Raw genomic sequence first — 26479 nt, forward strand, 5'->3', positions numbered from 1 at the left:
AATAATAATAATAATAATTAAATATTTTATTTTTTCTGTGCTAAAAAGAGACGCCTTAAATATCTATTAAATAAAAAAAAAATTGTTCCTTATTTGGATTAAAAATAGTCTTGAATTCAAAAATTTTAAAGAGTTATTTAATTTCTAAGAAGCAAAAATATAAAAACAATTTTATTCCTGGGGGGGGGGGTTAAAAAATAATCTGAAAATCCTAATGGTTTAAATATATATACTTATTTTTACTCATAAATAATTTTATTTTCCTAACAGGAAGTTTGTTAAATAGTTACAGAAAAAAAAATTGTAAAACAAATAGGTGTGATAGAAAAGTATATATATATATAAGGACAGTGAATTAGAATAGAAAAAGTGGAGAATTGAGCGGTAAAACAAGAAGAAGTAAAAGGAACTATAACCACCAACCGACCGGATGACGAGGTCTGGGGTCACGGATGGGCGGTGGTAGGACTGGTTTGGGTCCCAGCGGGACAAGAAGAGGAGCTCTACTCTATCTGTTCGGACATTACGCTTCTCATACCGGGTGTCTTTTCATTCTCATCAATTTCCAACTAAATCCTCATTATTTTATATATTATAATATAATATTAATATATTATAATATATAAATAATAATATATTTATAAATACTCGTGAAAAATATCTCTTTAAAATAATATTCTAATTGAATAAATGTTATTTTCCACTTTAATTGTAAATTTTTTAAAAGACTTGCAATTATTAAAATTTTATTTAAATATTTGAGGTTATGTTTAAAGCTATTTTCACGCCGTAAAATGACATTTCTTTAGCAAAATTTCTACTTTCACGCCGTGAAAAGGCGTGACTTTAGATAATTGTCTATTTTCACGCCGTAAAGTGACGTGATTTTAGCCAAACGTTTATTTACACGCCGTTAAAGGAAGTGTTTTTAGCCATTTGTCTATTTCCACTTCTTAAAAAGGCATCTTTATTTTCACTCTAACCGATTGTCTATTATTACGCCGTAAAATAACGTGACTTTAGAATTGTCTATTTCCACGCCGTGAAAAGACGTGACTTTAGATAATTGTCTATTTCCACGCCGTGAACTGACGTAATTTTAGCCAAACGTTTATTTACACGTCGTTAAAGGAAGTGCTTTTAGCCATTTGTCTATTTCCACGCCGTAAAAAGACGTGAATTTAGATAATTGTCTATTTCCACGCCGTTAACTGACGTAATTTTAGCCAAACGTTTATTTACACGTCGTTAAAGGAAGTGTTTTCAGCCATTTGTCTATTTCCACGCCGTAAAAAGGCATGTCTATTTTCACTCCAACCGATTGTCTATTATTACGCCGTAAAATAACGTGACTTTAGAATTGGCTATTTTCACGTCGTGAACGAACGACACTTTAATTAATTGTCTATTTCCACGCCGTGAAAAGACGTGACTTTAGATAATTGTCTATTTCCACGCCGTGAAAAGGCGTGACTTTAGATAATTGTCTATTTTCACGCCTTGAACGGGCGTGATTTTAGCCGATTGTCTATTTTCACGTCGTAAAAATTTTCATCATTTTACGTCAAAAAATATAGGTGTTAGGTTGGTTATTTTTGACGTGGAATAACCCATATGGAGATAGCGACGAAATTTTTTTTATAATATATATATATATACACTATTGGAGGATGTGAATTCAATTTACCCTGTGCAACTATTTCTTGAGAGAAGTACCAACCAACTTCTGTTGGTGAAGTGTTGAATCGAGACCGGTAAAGAGATTAGATGGAGAGTCGATTTTATTTGAAACCGATAAACGGTGTATGGCGGAGTTTCACGAATTCAACCTCTCGCATGATGATAATTTCCTTCGCTGGAACTACTCTCGGCAATCTAGTTTTCATTTCTCTCTCTCTCTCTCTCTCTCTCTCTCTCTCTCTCTCTCTCTCTCTCTCTCTCTAAAGAGAAGGTAAATATTTTATTTGTTTTACGTTTTATTTTATTTTTTTTTAATTTTTAATTAATGAAACAATTTAATAACAATAATAATAATTGGTTACCGAATTTTAATTTTTTAAATTTGTCCGAAATTACAAATGACCGAACAAACAATCGATTTCGACGCTATTTTCGAATATTGACCAATCACGATTTTCTTGATAATTTCTGATTGGTCAAATTTCGAAAATATGCGTCGAAATCAATTGTTTGTTCGGTCATTTGTAATTTTGGACAAATGAAAATTCAACATTGTGTTTTTATTCGCTAATATGTATTTTGAGGGGATAATTCGTTATTTGTGACAGTCTCGGTTGTTTCAAGAGTTATTATATATATATACGTTATAGAAAGGCAAATTCAAATGCGAGTGAGCCTCTGGTTTAAAAGTTTCAATGTTTCAAACAGTTTCAACCCTCGCGCAGACAGAAAGTGAGTTTATGAGAGCATGGACGCGCGAGACATGCGGGACAGAAATATATATACACACGATGAAAAGTATAGAAGAGTTAGAGCGCGCGGGGGAGAGTTTTGTAACCGCAAAATTATTATGCGGCTTGACGAAGACGATCCCTTGAATAATAATTTTTCGCTTCAGTCTTTTCTTATTAAGATTTTCCCACTTTTGTCTCTCTCTCTCTCTCTCTCTCTCTTTCTGTCTCGCATCATTCAATTTTTTTTACTTTACTTTTCGGATTCTGTGGTTCCATCTTGTATTTCGCTTTATATTATTATTATTATTTCGTAAAAGCAACAACTTTTCAAATATATATATACTCAGCCTATTACTTTAAAAGTTCCTGTTTCCTGTTTAAATTTGCATTGATTATGCAACAATTCTAGTTGGATTTTTCTCTCATTATGCTATATACGTGAATTACGGGAATCTAAAATATTGAAAATATATGTGATACTCCACGGTGAAAGGGACCTTATAACTCTCTAAATTTTAGGTTATGTTTAGGTCATCATTATTTAAACAAGAGTCTATTGTTGTCTAATAATTAAAAAGGGATTAATTTTGTTGGTATATATATATATATAAAAAAAGTAATACAATTATCATTAAAATAGTGTATACAAATCGTGCGAGCATTTTAATTGAAAAGTTGATCATCAATTGAGTTTATATTATACAAGAAGTCAGATTCCTTGGGGGTAGAAGGTATGTCGCCCAGATAATTGTTTAACATTAATATTCTTAACCACACTGGCTTGTATGTGCACCATGACGATTAACGTGAGCTCCTTCTAAAGAGACCCCGCGATAAACTGAATACTTGCTCAAGGATAAGGAACTTGGATTCCATTGCTTCCAAGGAGAAAATATATAAGTTACGCATGAAAAATTCTTTCAACAACTAATTTCACGATGTAGAAGAAATAATAATTCATTCATTTTATGTGATTAATAATAATGATAATAATAATTACTTTCCGTTTCTCAAACATTCATTTTCTTTATTATAAAAAAGGTTATAGCAAAGCGTTACGCGTAACGCTTATCTACTATGAAAAGGTCATACCAAAGCGTTACGCGTAACGCTTTTCTACTATGAAAAAGTCATACCAAAGCGTTACGCGTAACGCTTTTCTATTATAAAAAGGTTATACCAAAGCGTTACGCGTAACGCTTTTCTACTATGAAAAGGTCATACCAAATCGTTACGCGTAACGCTTTTCTACTATGAAAAGGTCATACCAAAGCGTTACGCGTAACGCTTTTCTATTATAAAAAGGTTATACCAAAACGTTACGCGTAACGCTTTTCTATTATAAAAAGGTTATACCAAAGCGTTACGCGTAACGCTTATCTACTATGAAAAGGTCATACCAAAGCGTTACGCGTAACGCTTTTCTACTATGAAAAAGTCATACCAAAGCGTTACGCGTAACGCTTTTCTATTATAAAAAGGTTATACCAAAGCGTTACGCGTAACGCTTTTCTACTATGAAAAGGTCATACCAAATCGTTACGCGTAACGCTTTTCTACTATGAAAAGGTCATACCAAAGCGTTACGCGTAACGCTTTTCTATTATAAAAAGGTTATACCAAAACGTTACGCGTAACGCTTTTCTATTATAAAAAGGTTATACCAAAGCGTTACGCGTAACGCTTTTCTACTATGAAAAGGTCATACCAAATCGTTACGCGTAACGCTTTTCTACTATGAAAAGGTCATACCAAAGCGTTACGCGTAACGCTTTTCTATTATAAAAAGGTTATACCAAAACGTTACGCGTAACGCTTTTCTACTACGAAAGGGTCACACCAAAGCGTTACGCGTAACGTTTTTCTATTACAAAAAGGTCTTACCAAAGCGTTTCTATTATAATAAGGTAATACCAAAGCGTTACGCGTAACGCTTTTCTATTATAGAAAGGTCATACTAAAGCGTTACGCGTAACGCTTTTCTATTATAAAAAGGTCATACCAAAGCGTTACGCATAACGCTTTTCTATTATAAAAAGGTCACACCAAAGCGTTACGCGTAACGTTTTTTTATTACAAAAAGGTCTTACCAAAGCGTTTCTATTATAATAAGGTTATACCAAAGCGTTTCTATTATAATAAGGTAATACCAAAGCGTTACGCGTAACGTGTTACGCGTAACGCTTTTCTATTATAATAAGGTATTATAATAAGCGTTACGCATAACGCTTTTCTATTATAAAAAGATTTTATACCAATGCGTTACAGTTAAATATAATATTAACTTATTAAAATACACAGAAAATTAAAAGGCATTAAAATAAGCTGCAACGCTTATTATTTTAATCCAATTTTTTTTGCCTAGCAACGGTTGCTAAGGTAATTTTTTGCCTAGCAACGGTTGCTAGGAACATTTCTTTTACCTATCAACGGTTACTAAGAACATTTTTTAACCTAGCAACGGTTGCTAATGTTTTTTCCCTATCATTATACTACTGTTTTATTAATACAAAATAATTTTCTTTTTATTTTTACTACTATTTCAAAAGATTTACCTTTGTTTTAATATTTTAAGAGACGTTTTACGGAATCAAACATGTATATATAAATCGTGACAATAATTTTTTTTTAACAATAAGATAAACTTTCCGCAATGTGTAGAATGTCTATAGTATATATATATATATATATATATATATGTCTCTTGGGTCGATTTTTCGTGACGACGGAAACAGTAACAGCTTTCTGAAGAGTCATGCGATTCGTGCTAACTTCGATACATCTTATGTCGAATATATATATTGAAATAAAAGGTGATGTTTCGCGTGTGAGAATTTTGAGTCAATATAAAATTGTGAATTGTAAAATAAATGCTACACTATAAAATTGTTTTTTTCCTATATAGCAAGAAAAAAGAAAGTTTCATTCCAAGTCTATGTTTTTCTTTTTTATTTAAATTTTTCGAATAAATTTAAGATTTAAACAATTTAGACAAAAAAAAAATTGTGCGATTCAGTTAAATATTTGGTTCAAACAAATATTTATCTGATACAATCAAATGTGTGATATTACCAAATATTTCGATTATTTAAGTGTTTTTTTTTTTTTTTTTTTGAAAAAATGCAAATTTTAATTAGATGCTAAATTAGATGTAAAAGAGAGAAATATTGTCAATTCAAGCTAAAGGGTGAAATACAATTTTTTTAAAAAAAGCGTCAATTCAAGTGTGCATATAATGTTCTTTGAATTCTATGTTAAACTCTCTGACTATGTCCATCACTTTAATCCTTTTCTCATTGTCTATAGTCTGTTTTAATTGAATCCTCAGCACAATGCATTAACGTTACACAAAAGTGTATATGACATCGCATTATATTCTCTACGACAATTTCTCCAATTTTCAAAAGAGATTATTTGAATCAAATAATTTTTTTTTCAGTGAAGGGTCAAAAGGTAGATTAGAAAAGGTCAAGGTATATGATTTTTAGAGGTCAAAAAGGGATAGCTAATGCAAAAAAAAAATGTAATTATTCATTCTCTAAATAATTTATATAAGAAAATGATAGAGAGCTGTCAAATAAATGCACGGAGAAAAAGAAAAAGTAATTTTTACTACTTTCAGAGTAAAACTGGACCAACTCGAAGTTTCTGCGCATCTCTGGCAATTTTTACTCCAAAAATAGTAAAATTTATTATTTCTGTAGTAAATTTTACTGTTTCCGTAGTAAGTTTTACTATTTCTAGAGTAAATTTTACTATTTTTGGAGTAAAAATTGCCAGAGATGCGCAGAAACTTCGAGTTGGTCCAGTTTTACTCTGAAAGTAGTAAAAGTTACTTTATAAAAGAAATCTTTTTTCTCCGTGTGTAACCCACGAGTGTTTAATGATATATAAATGAATAAATTAATCATTGTCGAGATAAAATATATATATATATATATATATAGAAATGCATTCTTAAAGCGCGTAGTAATCTTTTTTTTTGAAAAAAAAAGATGAAATTTCAATGACTGAAGGTCATTTAGGTTGGATACTCCTTTTTGTGTTTTGAAGACAACAAAGAAGCAGGTAAAAGTTTTGCTCCATCACGCGCAAACTATATATGAAAAAAAAAATTGGTTTTTTAGGCTTTTAGAGATGATCCCTAGCGACGAATAGAAATGATCCTGTTTTACCAGGACCATCATATATTCTTCTTTTTTCTTTCCCCCCCTCATGAATATACAACCCAACATGAGTAATTTTTTTTCAAATTTTTTAAAGACTCAAAAAATCTTTTTTCTTATTAATATTTGAAGAATTAGAAAATTTTTCTCAAATAATTAGATGCATTTTAAAATCATCTACAATGAGTTAATTAATAATCAATTAATAATAATGTATATATATATATATAAAAATAAAGTACATTTTTTTTATTTTAATAAAATCGGACTTTAAAAATATTAGTTTTTAGAAAGTTGAAAGTTTTCTTTAAAGTTTCAACATCATTAAACAATAACGGTACTACAGACTAGACTATATTCACGTTATTAAAGAATCACGTAAAAATGACCTTATTGTATTAGGAGAGATCGTCTATAGTCACGTCTTTTCACGGCGTGAAAATAGATAATCGGTTAAACTCACGTCTGTTTAAGGCGTAAAAATAGACATTTGGCTAAAGTCACGTCAATTTACGGCATGAAAATTAGACAATTGGCTAAAGTCATGTTAATTTACGGCGTAAAAATAGACAATCGGCTAGAGTCACGTTTATTTACGGCATAAAAATAGACAATCGGCTACAGTGACGTCAATTTACAGCGTAAAAATAGACAGTTGGCTAAAGTCACGTCAATTTACGGTGTGAAAATAGACGATTGGCTACAGTGACATTAATTTACGACGTGAAAATAGACAATCAACTAAAGTGCCTTTCGTTCACAACGTGAAAATAGACATTTGGCTAAAGTCACGTTAATTTACAACGTAAAATTAGACAATCGGCTAGAGTCACGTTTACTTACGGAGTGAAAATAGACAATCGGCTACAGTGACGTCAATTTACAGCGTAAAAATAAACAGTTGGCTAAAGTCACGTCAATTTACGGTTTGAAAATAGACAATCGGCTACAGTGACATTAATTTACGACGTGAAAATAGACAATTAACTAAAGTGCCGTTCGTTCACGGCGTAAAAATAGACAATTGGCTAAAATCATGTTAATTTACGGCGTAAAAATAGACAACCGGCTACAGTGACGTCAATTTACGGCGTAAAAATAGACAATCGGCTGGAGTCACGTTCATTTACATCGTAAAAATAGACAATCCGCTAAAGTCACGTCAATTTACAAAGTGAATGTAATTATTTGGCTAAAGTCACGTCAATTTACGGTGTAAAAATAGTTATTTGGCTAAAGTCACGTCAATTTACAGTGCGAATGTAATTATTTGGCTAAAGTCACGTCAATTTACGGTGTAAAAATAGTTATTTGGCTAAAGTCACGTCAATTTATGGTGTGCAAATAGACAATCGACTAGAGTTACGTCAATTTACGGCGTGAAAATAGACAATTGGCTAAAGTAACGTTAATTTACGGCGAGATATTAGGCAATCGTCTAAAATTACGTCTTTTTACGGCATAAAGGAAATAAATATTTAATTAATAAAAAAAAAACTTGAAATTCACCTAACCAAGAAACAAACATAAACTCAAAATTTAGATAAAATTTTAATAATTTTAAGACTTTTAAGTCTTTAAAAAAATTAATCATTAAATTGGAAAAAAATGGGGGTTATATTTATATATATAAAGTAACTCGTTTACTATGCTTAATATTAAAGATGCCTTAAAACACGGAGTTGAGCAAAAAGGATTTACCATGAGGTTACTTGGAATCTGGACTTTAACGACTCCACAGGGCGTCCCATAAAAGACGCAATCGTACTATGAACACAGCGGACCTTTATTCGCTAGCAAACTTCCCTTCCCTTTTGGAGTTGTAGTAAAACTCTCTCTCTCTCTCTCTCTCTCTCTCTCTCTCAAGTTTATTCGCTATTTTTCTACACAGTTGGTTAGGTCCTATACTTTTTCTTCTTTTTCTATTGAAGAAGTTTGTTAACTATAGCCAAGCGAATTTTAATTATGGGATCGAAAATTTTCTTCATTAGAACAGTACTAATCTTATCAAAAATTCTTTTAATCCCCCTCTCCCTTTTTATATAAATGAAATGTCCCCTTTTTTTGTAAGACTTATTTAAAAATAATTCTAAAAAAAAAAAAAAATTGTTACTTACCTCGAAGAATTTGATAGAGGAAGACCTTGATGTGGTCAGGACTAAGATGCTGTGGACTGACGATGATTTTGTGCAAATCACTTTGAAGAAGCTCCGTAATGACATATCTAATATTAACAATATTGTTAAGGAAAAAATTGTTTTTTAAATATCTAAAAGAAAGAAAAAAAATTTATTAGTTGAAAAAAAAAACTGATGGTACTTTAAAATATGATGAAACAAACAATTTTACCACATTATTTGTTTTTGCAATTCTCTCCGCATGCTTTGCTACTATTTTTTTTTTTTTTTTTTTTAAATTTTATGGAGAAAAATGATGCGTGTGCAAGTTAAGATAATGGTTTTAAAGAGAAATGACCTAGAGTAAAACGCATTCGTGTTTTCGGATCAGGTGAGTTGGTAATTTTCCAAATAACCCTCTCAACATCACACACATACATACATACAAGATTCTTGGAATATGAGGTTTTCTGCACGTTGCTAGTAAATTATCGACAGAGCCAAGAGTTTCTAGTAGGTGTTGTACTTGTGATGTGTGTGGTGTTACTCTGAGGGAAAGAGAGAGAGTGCACGAGAAACGAAATGCTATATATGGTATGAGCTACTCGAGAGAATCGAGGGTGAGAGCAAGCCCGGAAATAGGGGGAAGAAACTTTGCCGATAAACCTTACTTACAACTCACCACTGTGAGACACGTTGAAGAACGATTTAACTTCAACTGTTTCGCTTTTTGATTCTTAATCGTCAATGTAAAAATACTTTCGTTTCATCATTTTTAGCTAATTTATTTTACATTTTTCATATTCTATTAAAATTTCTCTTTAACCATTCATTTATTTAACATCTAAACTATATGCCACAACTATTTTTTTTCAATTTACAGATTCCTGAATTATCGACAATACAGTTTTATTCTTTTTTTTTTTGAAAAGTAGAAATGATATTTTTAATATTTCGCTATAGGATTCTATTATTTGTGGTCTTAGAAAAGTGCCACAACTATTAACAAATAATAATTCGAATTTTTTTTTTTTACTTAGATTTCTGCATTACCGACATTAGCAGTTTTAGCATAAAGTCAATTTTGAAAACAAAAAAAAAAAGGATGAAGATACATATAACTATTGGAAATTTAAAAAGCACTATTTTGAAGCAATAAAATATCGGCGCTTTGAAGTCTCGTGTATAGTTTAGAAAAAGATTTAAAATGAAACTCGGGGAAAAAAAAATGAAACGAAGTCACGCTTAACACACTTTATTTCACATTAAATCATTCGAATGTGTCAGTGAACTAAGGTTTCGAGTTTCGAGACTTGCTACCCATTTGAAAGCAGTACATAAATCCTGTCATAAAGGTTTTCTATATATACTGACAAGCATTTATTTTTTCGGCTAAATATTAAATTTCAAAAAAAAAACTGTTAAAAACATTAATAAAATATAAAAACAGTTTAGATTTTCGAAAAATGGGTTTTTAGAAAAAAAAAAAATTGTTTTCGCAAAACTCATGAATATCAAAATAAAAAAAAAATCTTTTCTCTTGCTCTTATTCTGTGAGGTAATCATATAAAAAAGGAAGAAAATCTCTGGAAAACACATTCGATTTCTTTCCCTTTGTTCCCATCATCCCTGGGATGTAAAAGATTTGAGTGAGAATGGGATGTAAAGTTTGCGGGGTTTGAGGGAGAAAGAAAGGAAGGCTATACGAACGTGGTACATACTTGAACTGAACCAGTCGACTTGCATACCACGATTGGACTGGATCGCGGCCTAGTCGGGGCAACTTGGGCAAGTGGCGGACAACCTCTACCTGCATTCCAACCTACCCATCGACCTCATTCTAACATTATATATATATATATACTATTTCATTGGCACTCTCATGGCTCCACCAATCAAAAACCGATATTCGAAAAAAAATATATACAATTTCTACACAGATTCCGTTTAATATTACTTAACTCTCATTCTAAAAATATTATATTAAAAAAAAACAACTGTTTCTCCACTGAAATTTGGGAATTTTTTTTTAAAATTCATTGTCAAAAAAAAAAAAACCTCGAAATAAATTTCAGTTGAAATGCGCATCAGTTTTAAAAATTCAGATCCAATTTTTCATTCATTCAAAATTGAAAAATTTCATAAATAAAAATTATAATTTAAACTATAATATTGATCAAGATTTAATAATTTATAAGCCCTTATTGATAGAACGACGACACTCGATATTCCAGGGAACCAAGCATTTCCTTCTGGTTAAGGCTCGTTATGGAGCGTGACTATGCAAAGTAAAAAAAAAAAAGAAACGTACAAATTCTACTAATTTCATGGAAAAAAATAAATTTCCGTTAAAAATGAATTTACAAAAATTTTAAGTATAATTTGAATTAGTGACTCAATTTTTGCTTTTTGAATTATAGTTAAATTTTACTAATTCGATAGTTAAAAAAAAATTATTTTTATTACTTAGTTCAATTTTAGTAATCTATATTAATAAAATTAGACTTTTGTCTGTACATTGCTTAGAATTTAAAAATTCATGTATAATTCTTCGTTTCAAGTAATAAGGATTCTAAAAATATCATTAAAAAAAATTCTGTCTGTCTGTCTGTCTGTCTGCACAATATTTTGTTCGCCACAATCACGCATAAACGGCTTGACCGATTTAAGTGAAACTTGGCAGTCTTTTAGGTATTAGACTAACTTAAAATCTTAGCCATACCCCATTAAAAAATATTAACTTGAACGGAAGTTTACTTTCACTTTTTATAAAAATCGAAATTTTAAAATTTTTTCGCTTATTTTTACAAACTTTTTTTTAGAAGTTTTTTGAGGTTAATTAATCGCATTTTTACCATAAAATTGAGAAAATAACTGATAAATTTGAAATTGTGAAGAAAAACTCTAAAAATCAAATTTTTTAAATTTAATTTCTGTTATATTTTACTAAACCTTTTTTAGCTACATTTTTGAGTCCAATTAATCAAATTTTAACTTTAGAATTAAAAAACAATATCATTGAAATGCTTTTATATAAGCATTCAATATATATATTTAATTTAAATAAATTTGAAACAAAAAAAGAAAATGATCAAAGATATATAGCTTAGAACATAAAACTTCTTAAATAATGTTTCGTTTTAAGAAATAAAGAATCAAAAAATGAAAAAAGGTAATAGAATAATGATGCTGTTTGAAAAATTTGGTTCGAGAATTATCAAAATAAGGCTTAAACGAAATCAAATTAATCATGGTAATCTGTTAGAGATTTAAAATATTTGAAATCATTAATTACGAAGTTAATAAAGAAAAATAAAAGGTTAATATATTTTTATTATGTGTTTTTTAGATTTAAAATTTTAAACAATTTTAAAATTTAACAAATTTGTGAAATTATTAGTTCAATTTTTTAATAACAATCAACTATCTATACAAAAAATTATTTGCACGAAAATATTGTTGGGCGCACACCACTAGATTTCGCTCCCGCCGAAGGTGGATACGAAAGCTAGTTTACTATATAACAATAGAAAAAAGTGAGTCACTAATTCAAATTAGTTAAAAAATTTTCCCCTAATTCAAATTTGAAGAGTAAAAATCATTTTTTTTTCCCCTCTAACTACGGGGTTCTGACATATATTTTTTAAAATTAATAAGAATTTTTTGAGAAATTTGACAGAAATGATAAGAGACACGTTTAGTGTATGATAAGAGACAATCGTGTGACAGATGATTCATTGTCAGATTATCTAGACACTTCCATTTTTCTTCATACAATATATTGAAAAAAATTTCTTACTCGCAAATCAGTAGAAAAAAAAAGAACGAAACGAAACGTGGGAGAATATTGAAGAAGAATGAATTCCAATCAGTTTCACAAGATAATTCCTATTTGTACATACCAGTCCCGATAAAAAGGTGAACGATCTATCTATAGATTCAATATATATAGACATTTATATGCTACATTATCTATTTTCAAACAATAGAAATACAAAAAGAAATTATCTATATTTAATTTTTATGTATTTTTTTTTTTTTTTTTAATTGTCAAAGCAAATTAAACTAAATTGCATTATTTTCGCAAACAAATTTAATTACTTTAAGAATTTAGTTTTGGTTTCCTGGAAATTCTCATGTAATTAAATATCCTTCTAATTACAATTAGCCAAAGTTTGTCAAAGTTAAATAACTTTCCAATGAAGATTTCTAGAACATTCGAAAATCCACTCAAGTCAAGCCGAGTTTACTGACAGTTTCAATATTATTATAAAGTTACAAATCTGCGATATTTTAAAATTAAAAAAAAAAAAAAAAAAAAAAAAAACTTAGTTAAAATTAAATATTCATTAAGTATTTAATTAAAATTTTAAATTGTAAAAAAAAAATTTAATCGACTTTACAAATTACGAAAAATAAATTTTTTTAAAAAAAAAATGTTATTGCAAAATGGGGAGAGAATTGATGAGGAAAGTATACCTATATACAGTTTAGACCGGTTTACAGCGTGGGAACAACAGAAACCACGTGTGAGTTTTAAAAATTTTTACACCCCCTCATTATAACTGGCTACAATGGAAAAAAAAAATTTATTTCATTCAACTAATCGGTTATTTAACTATTGTCAAAATAAATATTTACTTGCAATATTTAAATATTTATCTGATTTAAAAAAAAAGAAAATTATTTATGAAAAATAAATTTCTTATTAACGCCAAATAGAAAAAGTTTACTCTAAGACAAATATTATACGTTTATTTAATTCAAATATATTATATATTTGTTTTTAAATAAAACATTTTTAAATTAAATAGTAAAAAAAATGAAAAATCGATCGTAAATATACTAGGTGTATAAATAGGCCCTTTTTTTTTTAAATATTAACACTCTGTACATGATAAAATTGTATATCGCGTAGGCGTGTGATAGCAGACTAATGCAAGCGTTACACGTGAGTGCGTATATAGCATTTCCGTGTTCCAATTATAATATCTAGTTTGGCAATGCTCTTTGGATAAACTAAGAAACTTTTTTTTTTTTTTCTATCGATTTTTTGGTATATTTATAAACCATTTTAACCTAAAAACTATTTTCTTTCAGGGCCACTAAAAATCAACATAGTTTCTTTGAGTCAACAAAAAAAAAAAATTTATTTAAATCAAAAAAATTTTTTACCAATTCTAAGACATTTTTCACATTAATTAATTTTAAAAAAAGGAAACATATTTTTCCACTCAGCTCTCTATTATCTGAATTAGTAAAAATGTTTACTAATTTGAATTAGTGACTCACTTTTTGCTTCTAAATTAGTAAAATTTTACTAATTGTTAGTAAAAGTTACTAATAATTAGTAAAATTTTACTAATTCAGAAGCAAAAAGTGAGTCACTTACTTTTTAGTTTTAAACTAACTTTTTGCTTCTAAATTAGTAAAATTTTACTAATTGTTAGTAAAAGTTACTAATAATTAGTAAAATTTTACTAATTCAGAAGCAAAAAGTGAGTCACTTACTTTTTAGTTTTAAACTAACTTTTTGCTTCTTAATTAGTAAAATTTTACTAATTGTTAGTAAAAGTTATTAATAATTAGTAAAATTTTACTAATTCAGAAGCAAAAAGTGAGTCACTTACTTTTTAGTTTTAAACTAACTTTTTGCTTCTTAATTAGTAAAATTTTACTAATTGTTAGTAAAAGTTATTAATAATTAGTAAAATTTTACTAATTCAGAAGCAAAAAGTGAGTCACTAATTCAAATTAGTAAACATTTTTACTAATTCAGATTTAGAGAGTGAGTTAAAGAAATTGTTTTTTTTTCTAAATATTTCTTTGACAATATATATATTTTTTTTATTTAAATTCACCCTTTTTTTTTGTATTTTTTTTTTTTACTGAAAAAAATATTTGTATATAACAAAAAAATTCTCCGCTTTCACTGATCCTTCATCCACTTTATTCGTCATATCGAGAAGAAGCGATGCGGTATTTCAATATCATAAACTGTCGACACGATGACCGACTTTTCGGATATTGCGAGACTTTTTCACTTTTTCCCAAAAAGCATCCAGTTTCACTTTAGAGGAAAAATCAGTGATTTATACAACAAATCGTTACCGATAAAATGTCGCACGATCGTTTAATATTTTATCGAATATACAAACAAAATGAGAGGAGTTTTATTTATTTATTTATTTTTTTTTATTAATGAGACCATGTCAAATGGGTCAAATTGATTTACAGGAGTATAGGAGGTGGTTGCTTTTTTTCTCACAAGTAAAAAATTATCAAATATAAAATAATGCACAGAAAATTAAAAGGCATTAAAATAAGCTGCAACGCTTCTTATTTTAATCTATTTTGGTATTAAAATAAGCAAAATTTGGATTAAAATAAGAAGCGTTACAGCTTATATTAATGCCTTTTAATTTTCTGTGTGAGTATAGATGAAAAAAAAAAAAGTTGAGTTAAATAATAACGTATATTTGTCTTAGAGCCAACTAAGCCCATTTATTTGGTGTATATAAATTTTTTTTTTTATTTAAATCACATAAAAATTTATTTACACTGAAAAAAAGGGTTTGGTATTGACAACCAAACGTTTGGTTGATATTTAAGCAACCAAATTTTTTTTGTTGAATCAACAACAAAATTTTGGTTGTACCAATCAAACTTTAGTTAGGACAACAAAAATCCTTTTTTTTCTAATTTTAGTTGTGTCAAACAAATTTTGGTTGAGACAATTAAAATTTTGTTGATTCAACAAAAAAAAATTTGGTTGTTTAAATACCAACCAAACGTTTGGTTGTCAATACCAAACGCCCTTTTTTCAGTGTAAATCAAATAAAAATCTATTTAAATCAAATAAAAAATTTTTTAAATCAAATTAAAATTTATTTAAATCAAATAAAAATCTATTTAAATCAAATAAAAATTTATTTAAATCAAATAAATTTTTTTTCAGTGTAGAAATAAATTTTGTAATTTCCTGAAAAAAATTGAAATTAGAAAATAAATTTTCTCCATTCACTTTGTCACTTGATGGGTAATTGTCATTGATCTGATAAGATTCCTATATTGTATATGCAATATATATTTATACAAGTGTATATTGCATATATATATATATATATATATAGAATGTGTGAAATATATACAAAGACCCTTGGGTTATAATAGCCACACCATTACTAATGATGATTTACGTAGTTACGCGAGACCTGTTGTCTCTTGGAGACAGATATCCAGGGAAGAAGAACTGATTTATTGATGCGATGGTCAAACAAGATTAACTCGCTTCGCTATTGGTCGATGAAGCTCACACATACACACACCGTTATTGTGCGATAACTTTAAGCGATACCCCCGCGGTTACGATGATTGACTACCGATTTCTCGCGTACCAATCGATTCTTTCTTTCATTTTATTATTTATCACTTAATATTCGACAATTTTATTCACTTTAATATATGTTCATCTCACAATTTCTCTTCATATACTTCAATAAAAATTTCCTCACTGAAATTCAGTTATATTTCATTTGAAAATTTAGTTGAATTCTTTATACCGATATTGTAACAGTTAAATCTGTTTTATCGACTCATTCAAATCTGTTTTACCGATTAATGATAATGCAGTTTTTTTTAAAAAAAAAATCTGTTTTACCAACAAATGATAATGGAGATTTGACTGTTTAATTCTGTTTTACCGATAAATGATAATGCAGATTCAAGTGTTCAGTAATAATTCTACTGATTTTTCAGTGAAATGTAACTGAATTTTAGTTAAGAAATTTTTTACTAAAGTGATTAAATAACTTTAAATTTCGAGATTATCTATTCTTTATTAAAATTATTTAATATTAATTTTATAAGAAATAAATTTATTACGAGAATATCAAATATTTTTAAAAAAAAAGAAAAAAATAATAAACTTGTCTCTTGTATGCGCGTGAAGGATAAATACAGTGCGGGATCCTTGAGTGTTCCAAAAGACCCGCAGTAACATGAATTACTCTCGATTACACGCGCGAACCCCTATATCATTGAGAAAATTGATATCGACTGTATACAATAAACGCATTATTTTGAAAGAAAAAAATAATAATAATAATAATCCAGCTGTTCGTCCTTTAAATATTCTATTCAAATCTCATAAAGCAGAAAAAAGGTCCTTTTTCAAAGTATTTATTTTACACGGAGAAAAATGGAAAAACGAATATAAGTAACTTTTACTATTTTTTAAAAGTAAAATCTAAACTGTCCGCAGTTTCTGGCAATTTTTTTTACTACACTCAGAAAATAGATATGTCTAAACCAAATGTACCATTTTTTTATATTATAAAGATATATTGATTATAATTATAATTATTATAATTTTATTATAATTATATTATATTTATATAATTATAATTAATAATATTAATATATTAATTATAATTATTATAATTTTTTGGTTAGTTCAAACAAAATTTGTTTAATTCAAATAAATATTTATTTGATCTAAATAACTATTTGGTTTATTTTAATAAATTTTTTAAAACAAGGAAAAAATTTGATTGAGCTAAATTAAACGTTTGGTTTATGCAACCAAATTTTTGGTTAACTATATATCAATTGCATTTATTTTGTTGATTTAATCAAAATTTGGTTGCTTCAAAAGAATTTTTTTCTGAATGTAAAGAAATAGTAAAATTTACTCCGAAAATAGTAAATTTTACTATTTTTGGAGTAAAAAAAAATTGACAGAAACTGCGAACAATTCTGGTTTTAGTATTAAAGGTAGTAAAAGTAACTTTATTCGTTTTTCCATTTTTCTCTAGAGACGCAAGTATCACCCTTTAGAAATGTTTATTAGAGACTCGCTTTTTGGCTTCCCGGCGAGCAACAAAACTCTGTGTAACCCCACCGTGAACTCATTTCTGCCTTGAATGTAAAACTCGTCTTTAACGCCCAAAGAGAGAGAGAGAAAGGGAGAGTCGCAATTTTCATTGCGATTTGTCAAGGTCTCGGCAGGAATCGTAAATACTGAAACTTTTTTAATGAAAGCCACCCTTTTAACGAAGCAGTGATTACGAGAATTTTTTTTTTTCCACTAAGGGCAATCGATACTCAAACACCAACATGTTCTGTTTAAACCCCTTTTTACAATACATATATGTAACTATATGTTGCTTTTCCCGCCGTCTGACCATCTGTCTGCTTATAACAGCTGCTACTACTTAAACTCGTTTTTCAATATATTTTTTATTTTTACAATATGCCCTATATAAAATGTTTTTTTTTGTTTTGAAATTTCTTTTCATTTGAAAATTTATTATAAATTGTAAAATAAAGAAACTTTTTATATATATATATATATATAAAGTTTGGGGTGAAGAATGCTATATATACGACGATAAGAAAACGAAGATAAGATTCGTCTTTAAGAATGAGAAAGCACGTGTGCTAGAAGAAGAGCTAAAATCGAGATTAGTTTCAGAAACTCGCGTGAACTTAGATCAAACCGTAATACTCAGGGGTGTAACTTAGCGTTACTAATTAAAGCCCTCCACTTTCTGAAACTATTCTGCTTTGACTCCCTCTGATAAGATATATATATATATAGAAGATCGTTATACCAATCATTGCGTCTATCGTATACCAATAATTGATCTCAACACTATTCGGAATTTTAACACTATTTTTATATTAAATAATACACTGAAAAAACGATATTCTAGTTTTAAGAACGCCTACCCTAATAACACAAGATATCTTGGGATATATTGATAATATCCCGCAGATATCCTAGGGATGTCCTATGGATATCAAAAGGATCTCTTAAGGATATCCGAAAAATCGGCGGTTTGGATATCCACAGGATATCTTCTGGATATCTCTAGACTTTCATAAATGTTCTCCAGATATCCCATAGATATCGTCAGGATATCCCACAAATATTTTCAGGATATTCTCAGTATATCTTCTGGATGTCAAGAAGATATTCTCAGGATACTGTTTTTAAAGTCATTATGAGACTACGAGTGAGAATATTCTGTGAATTAAATTTTATATAAATAAAATAAAATGCAACTTGTTTTTCGAGAAAATTATTTAATTTGAAAAATTATTAACTAATTTTTTTCTCATTCGTGATTCATTTTTTCATTCATATGCTTAATATTGTCAGAAAATAAATTGGCTTTAAACAATATAAATTCTTCCCCGCAAATAACGAATAACTATTAATATTAATTATATACATTAAGTGCGCATGAGTTTATTTAAAAACTTTGAATAATGCGTTTCAAATCTTCATTTAAAATAAATTAGAAGCTCATAAAATTTTTCTTTTTATTATAAATTATTATTCATTATATTAGCTTAAGAATTTTAACCTTTAAAAATATATGTTGAGATATTAAATATCCCGTGAATATCCTAAGAATATCCCACGGACATCATGATGATATCCCATGGATATCCTGCGATATAATATCCAATAGATATTTGTAGATGTCTTAGGGATATCCTGTGGATATCCTATGGATGTCCTGTTGATGTCCCACAGACCGGCGGTTTGGATATCCTATGGATATCCCAAGATATCCTGGGGACCATTCTAGGATATCGACCATTGATATGGATATCCTATGGATATCCTTTTGTTATGAGGGTACTTAAAACGAATATTCTCCACTTACTTTAAGTGGGAAATATTCGTGGCTTCTATTTAAATAGGCGTTCTTAAAATTAGAATATTGTTTTTTCAGTGATAAATAAAATACACGGAGAAAAATGAAAAAACAAATAAAATTACTTTTACTATTTTAAAAGTAAAATCTGAATTTTCCACAGTTTCTGTCAATTTTTCCACACTGAAAAAAATTTAGCTGATATCTTCAACTACTGTTGGATAGTTGACTGGAAAGTAATTAAAGTAACTACTTTTTTAGTTAGTTTAATTTTGTGTGTGTAATTAATTGAACTACTTTTTATGTAGTTAATAATTAGCAGTTCAGTTTACTAAAAAATGTAGTTGAATCAACTACTAAAACTGAAACAACTATACAAAATCTCGTTCTGCCAACTACATTCTTAGTTATTTTAACTACTTTTTTATAGTTAATACAACTTTTTAAATTTAATTGAAGACCTATTGTACTAGGCAGAGTTGTTAAAAAGTAGTCAAATCTACTAGTTTTTTTTTTCAGTGCAGAAATAGTAAAATTTACTATTTCATAAATAATTTTTACTATTTCTGGAGTAAAAATATAGCCAGACCCAGATGAAACGATTCTACGGAAATCACTCCACGGAAATTCCATACGGAATTCCGCAAAAATTCTATACGGAATTCCGCATAATTTTGAAAGTATTCCTTTCGTAATTTTGCGAATTTTTTTTTGGAAGAATTCCATACAGAATTGCAGAAAATTTTCAATAAAATTCCACAACTTTATTTTTTGCTGATTTTTTTGTGATTTTAAAATAACTGCTGCTACTATAACGAAAACTAGTCGACGATTATGTTCCTGGTGGATATAATATATAGAATTTATGATAGATTAATTAATATCTAGTCGAACTTATTTGAGAGAGGTCAATAAAACGTTTTCCAAATTTTTTTTATTTTTTTTTTATTTATTCAATTAGATTTCTGATTTATTTAATGTGTTTGCAATTTTAATTTTAATATATTACTTCTTTTCACCATAAAAAAGCTGATTCTTATTATTTACAAAAAATTGCTGAGAAATTGAACTTTCTTTTAAAACTAAATCACTCGTTATAGTAACAGCAAAAACTAATTTAAAAAATTGTTATTTTATTTGATATAATTATATGGAAGTTTGATTCTATACCTTTAGGCATGCATTTAGAGGTCATTTTTCTCGTTAAAAGTGTTCGGTTGACACCTTGATTCCTATACATCAGATCATAATGTAAATTTTATTTTATACACTGTAAAAAGACTAGTAGATTTTACTACTTATTAACAACCTTGCATTATTCAATACGTCGTCAACGAAATTTAAAAAGTTGTATTGACTACCAAAAAGTAGATAAAAGAACTAAGAATATAGTTGGTCCGATGAGATTTTGTAGTTGACTCAATTACATTTTTAAGTCAGATCAATACTAGGTAATTATTAACTCCATAAAAAATAGTTAAATTGACTACTCGCATTTTTAACCAAATTTTTGGTTAAAAGTAACCAAAAAATTAGTTACTTTTACTATTTTTCAGTCAACTAACTAACGGTAGTTGAATTTCTCGACTAATTTTTTTCAGTGTATCCACCAGCAGTTATTTTAAAATTACAAAAAAAAATCAGTAAAAAATACACTCAATAAAAAAACTAGTAGATTTGACTACTTTTTTAACTATACCCTGCACTCAAAAAAATAAGTAGTAGATTTGACTACTTTTTAACTACCCTGTATAGTACAATAGGTCCTCAACTCAATTTTAAAAGTTGTATTAACTACGTATCAAATATTTCAGTATTTGAAGCAAATACCATTTATTTGATTCAAATAAGAAATATTTGATTCAAATAAATATTTATTTGATAATAACCAAATACACCGGTATTTGAATCAAATAAATTTTTTTTTCAGTGTAGTTAAAAGAACTAAGAATTTAGTTGGGTCAAGGAGATTTTGTAATTGTTCTAATTTTTGAAGTTGATTTAACTACTTTTGTTAAGTACAATTAACTACTAATTCTTAACTCCATAAAAAATAGTTAAATTGACTACTCTCTAAATTTGAATCAGTGAAATTTCACTGGTTTGGTATACATATAACTGGTTAGCAGTGAAATTCACTGATTCAAATTTAGAAAGTACACGCACATAGTTAAAATAACCAAAAAAGTAGTTACTTTTACTACTTTTAAGTCAGTTAACTAAAGGTAGTTGAGGATTTCGATTAAATTTTTTTCAGTGTACAGTTGTAAAATTCTAACAAAAATTTTGTGCAATTCTGTATAGAGATTATTATGTGTGTAATTCTTATAAAACATTCGCAAAATTACAAAAGAACTTCTTTCAAAAATTTTGCGGAAATTTTTGCGGAATTCCGTGTGGAATTTCCGTGGAGTAGTTTCCGTAGAATCGATTCACCTGGGGAAACTGCGGACAGTGGAGGTTTTACTTTTAATGTAAGTAGTAAAAGTTACTTTATTCGTTTTTCCATTTTTCTCCGTTTAATACCCTAAAATAATTAACCAGAAATTTGACGATATATATATACACACGATAATGGAAATGAGATATACCTGAAACTAAAATGGAATTGTGATGGAAGGTAGATATAATTTTACCAATTAATTTGGCTATATTCTATATATATATAGAGCTAGACTATTTGATCAATCATGTTACTATATTGTGTACTCTCCAATTAACGACGATTCAGACACTATATGTATATATAGAACAAATCCTAGTGCTCTGTTCTTGGTCACGAATATCCTTGTTACGTATAACCACAAATTATTAATGCGCTTGACATGGCTATTGATACGTCGATGAAATGTCATTAGCACACCGTCAAAACGCTATCTGCTTGTACCAGAGAGTACATAAAGGGAACGAGAAAGAAAAAAAAATATATATATATATATATTCTACATGCTTCCGTATAAATATACTCATTCCATTCATCTATTCCCCTTGATCTTTGTACAAATTTTCCATCAATCATATATATATATATATATATATATATATATATATATATATATACAATAAAGACATTATTGTTTTATTAATTTAATATCGGAAACAATTAAAAATTGAATTCAATATAAATATAAAAAAATTACAGAAAGAAAATTTTCCTTTTAAATTTAAATTTCCCGCCATATCAGTATCTACAATACCGACTGAACTGAGATTGGAAACTCAAAAAAAAAAAACCGCACAAAATATATTTTCGTGATTTTCTTGAATCAATGATACTTTTTTTCCGTGTACAGTTTATTTAATTAAACACTGAAAAAAAAATTCTAGTTAGAATAACCAGAATTCTAGTTAGAATAACCAGAATTCTGGTTAGGGTATATTTAACATTTTGATTCTGGTTAGGTTAACCAGAATTCTGGTTATTTTAACGAGAATTCTAGTTAATTCAACTAGAATTCTGGTTAACATAACTAGAAAGTAATGTTAAATATAGCCTAACCAGATTTTTTTTTCAGTGAATTATTTGGTTCTATTAAGAATTATTTAAATATTTATTTGATAATAGTCAAGTAACCGATTGAGTAATAAATTTTTTTCCGTCTATGCAGTGATAATTTTAAATCATTAGCTGTGTTCTTTTCTTCTGTTTTTTTTATGTGACTGTTGGAAGTACCAATACTTTAGGGGTCAAGTTACCCTAAATGGATTTAAGCCAGTTACAAAGACTCTGTTCGAGGGAGAGATCTCTCAAACACGTGTATAGCATCTAACCTAATAAATCTCGTGCCTTTGTTTCTCACGATACCGGTAGTCGAAAAAGAATCAATAGCATGACCTACACTTTGTGTATATTACATTCAGAAAATTTTCTTTCATTTCAAAAAGTCAAATTTCAAAATTATATAATAGAAAAATCTAATTAGAAAAAAAATTAGAAATTTTTTTTTTTAAAAAAGTTCAATAAAATGTTAAATTAACAAAGCAAAAGTTAAAATATCAAATTCTACATTGTATTATATATAGCGATTGTGCTATATAGGAAAATATAAATTACCAACGATGTGTAATTACGTGTATATAGTTTAGAATTTCTTCATCCAAAAACATATTGTATAGCATATATTTGACTGAGGTTTGCCCCACAGGCTTTTACCGTTTCTCAACAAAGGACGCAAGATTAATTTTAATGCTAATATTCCCAAAAGTGGAATGTAAAGAATTTTTATTAAAAAACATTACTATATTTATAGTTTTCTTTTTTTTTTTTGTTCACAATGTCAAAAAAAAAAAACTAATTTATACAAAAAATTTATTTTTCCAATATATTTCTTATTACGGTTTAAGTTTTCAATCTATGTTCAGTCGATAAAGTAGACACTGATATGGCGGGTAATTTAAAATAATTTTAATTTAAGTTCTTTTTTTTATATTTTTTTTGTTTACGAAAATTTCACAAAAAAATCAGAAAATTTAAAAAAAAAAAATATTAATTTTTATGTTTTAAAAAAAATCACTAATTTTCTTTTTCAAATAATAAAATAATTCATTTTTAACTAAAAACAAAAATACCGATATTTTGGAAGTTTTCTCGTTAGTAATTTAATGCAGCAGCGATGCTTTTTAAGTGCATTTATTCAAAAAGCGTCTTTTCAGCTAATTTTAAGTGAAAACGAGGATATTTCTCGAGGAAAAATATGCACAGCTAAGAGAGAGAGAGAGAGAGAGAGAGAGAGAGAGAGAGAGAGAGAGAGAGAGAGAGAGAGAAAGGGGAGTTTTCCACGAGAAACTTCTAGTACAGCAAACTCTGAAAAGTGATCTTGCCGGTGGACAAGAGAAAAAGAGAAAAGCAACTCAGAGAGATGAAGTTTGGATCTAAACTCTAAGCTTGCAAAGTAGATGAGTGTGGGTGAATAAAAGGAAAGAAGAAAAAGAAAAGAAGACAGAAAAATAGGGAGAGAGAGAGAGAGAGAAAGACGATAGTTAAGAAGGTTTACGTGAGTAAAGTATCTGCTAAAAATTTAGAATCTAAAAGTGTAGTATACGCTTTATCGTTACACGAAACGCTAATTGCCTGAAGATAAAATTAAATCCAATTGCCATTCATAAAATTCTAAAGTGCTGACACAAGTTTCCTTTGGGCGAAATTCAAATCCGTATTTTTCCAATCCAAACAAAAATCTAATTAAAAATTTAATAGTCTACAAATAATGGTTGTGGCACTTATAGCTTTGATTTTAAATAACACTATCAAAACAATTTTAAAAATAATATTTACAGTTTTCAAGAAAGAAGATGGACAAAATTTTACTGTCGATAATACAGAAATCTACGTCGGTAATTTCTATCGGTAATAGTTAATCTATTTCATTATGGCCTTCAATTTTCTGAAAATTACGGAAATCGATATATACACACAGTTCAGAAACGTGGAAATTCTAATCAAGGTTCATTAGGGCTTCTATAGCTAATACTTGAGGTTTCTTTAAAGGCTTTTCGTGACAGTTAAATTTTCTAATCAGTTATATATCCAAACAAACAGAAATTTGACTTTTTAGTTGATAATTAATTTTAAATTAAATTCCTTTTTATTGAAATTTAAATTCCTAATCAGCATATTTTATCTTAAAATAAAATTTTCTATATATTTTGAATGATTTTCTAATATCAAACCTGTTTTTTGGACATGTCTGTTTTACGTATGTCCCAAATACACAAATGTGATAAATAAAAAGGATACATTTCCTGGAAGAAGTCCAGATGTGGCGGCTGCAATATATCCAGTGCAGAAAGGACCTGCAAGCAAAAGATAAATTAATTCAGTTAAATTTCAAAAAAAAAAATCCTAGTTGAGAAAAATATTTTCTCATTTAAAAAAAAAAAATAGAGCATAAAAATAATTCTAAAAACTTTTATCAAATTAAAAAAAATATATATTTAAAGAGAATGTAATAATTTTAATGACCCTCCTCATGGAAATGAGAATATTTTTTTTTTGGTATAATATTTTATCTAATTCGTAGTATTCGCCCCCCTCCCCTTTTTTTAACATGAATATAAATGTGAATTTTTCTTACATTTTCGTGTTTGAAGAAGCAGAGCATCTTTAACTCTCTAAAAACCCTTTTACTGCTGACCAGACTTTGAAAGACATTTGGTAATTTCTTCAACGCTACCCTCCTACCATCTCTGGGATCCGTAACAGCCCTGCAAGCAACAAAAATAAATCATTAAAATTTTATTTGAAAATCTAATTATAAGAATTTAATTCCTTAGAGACAATTTTTAATTTTTTAAATATAACTAAAGGAAAATTTCATCGACCTAATTAAAACAGTTCAGTGTTTATATTTAATTAAATAATTCAATTGGGTTAATGAAAATAACACACACACAGACAGGAATTCATAATAAATTATCAAGAGAATAAAAATGTATTAAATGAAATTATAAAAAAGTCATTATAAGGATATTTTTATATCGTTTTTTCCGAGATAATTTCAAAAAAAAAGTTAATCTCCTCCCACCTCTTCTTTTTACACTAATTACAAGAGAGGATTATTCTTCTTCTTGACAATAGTAAGGTTTCCATATTGGTTTTAATATATATTATATAAAATGTTCTTTGAATTATTTTAATGTTCAGAACATCCATCTTTTCTTTTACCACTATACTGGTTGCAGTATTTAAACAACTCTTTCACGCGGTCGATAATCAAGCTAATGATTGTGACCTGATTAGGTCAGGTTTTATGTGTCATACACATCTTAAATTGTGTTTTCCTTGTTTCAAAAAATTCTTTTTCTAAATTTTAATAATTTTTAAAACAAATATTAATTTTAATTATTTATTAAAAATTTGAGAGATTTTTCTCATATATAAATAAATTATAAAAAAAAAAATTATTTTATTCAAATCGGTTACTAGCAAATAAATTATTAAACCAAATAATTATTATTTACTTGATCCAAATAATTTTTTATTCAAATTAAATAAATTGTATTTTGAATCAATAATTTCTGTACTTGAAACAAATAAAATTTAATTAATTCAAAATAGAAAAAAATTAAGTTAATCTAAAATTTATATTTGGTTCAAGTAAATATTTATTTGA

The 26479-nt window shown here is 28.0% G+C and overlaps 1 protein-coding gene across 2 annotated transcripts in view; it reads right to left on the reverse strand.

Moving 5' to 3' along the window:
* The window catches only part of LOC127287368 (serine/threonine-protein kinase NLK), a 91984-nt gene that overhangs the window by 20984 nt on the left and 44521 nt on the right, over nucleotides 1-26479 (reverse strand). For both annotated transcript variants that reach the window (XR_007843872.1, XM_051314254.1), the window contains exons 2-4: nucleotides 25442-25571; nucleotides 25105-25160; nucleotides 8698-8804 (exon numbers count right to left, since the gene is read on the reverse strand). Coding sequence is in view for 1 of the 2 variants with exons in the window: in XM_051314254.1 (XP_051170211.1) it covers nucleotides 8698-8804; nucleotides 25105-25160; nucleotides 25442-25571 (293 nt within the window). In the remaining variant the exon portion in view is untranslated. The remainder of the gene's footprint in view (nucleotides 1-8697; nucleotides 8805-25104; nucleotides 25161-25441; nucleotides 25572-26479) is intronic.

Source organism: Leptopilina boulardi, unplaced genomic scaffold (genome assembly GCF_019393585.1).
Source record: "Leptopilina boulardi isolate dan_hultmark-lab unplaced genomic scaffold, ZJU_Lbou_2.1 LbouV2_368, whole genome shotgun sequence".
NCBI lineage: Eukaryota > Metazoa > Arthropoda > Insecta > Hymenoptera > Figitidae > Leptopilina > Leptopilina boulardi.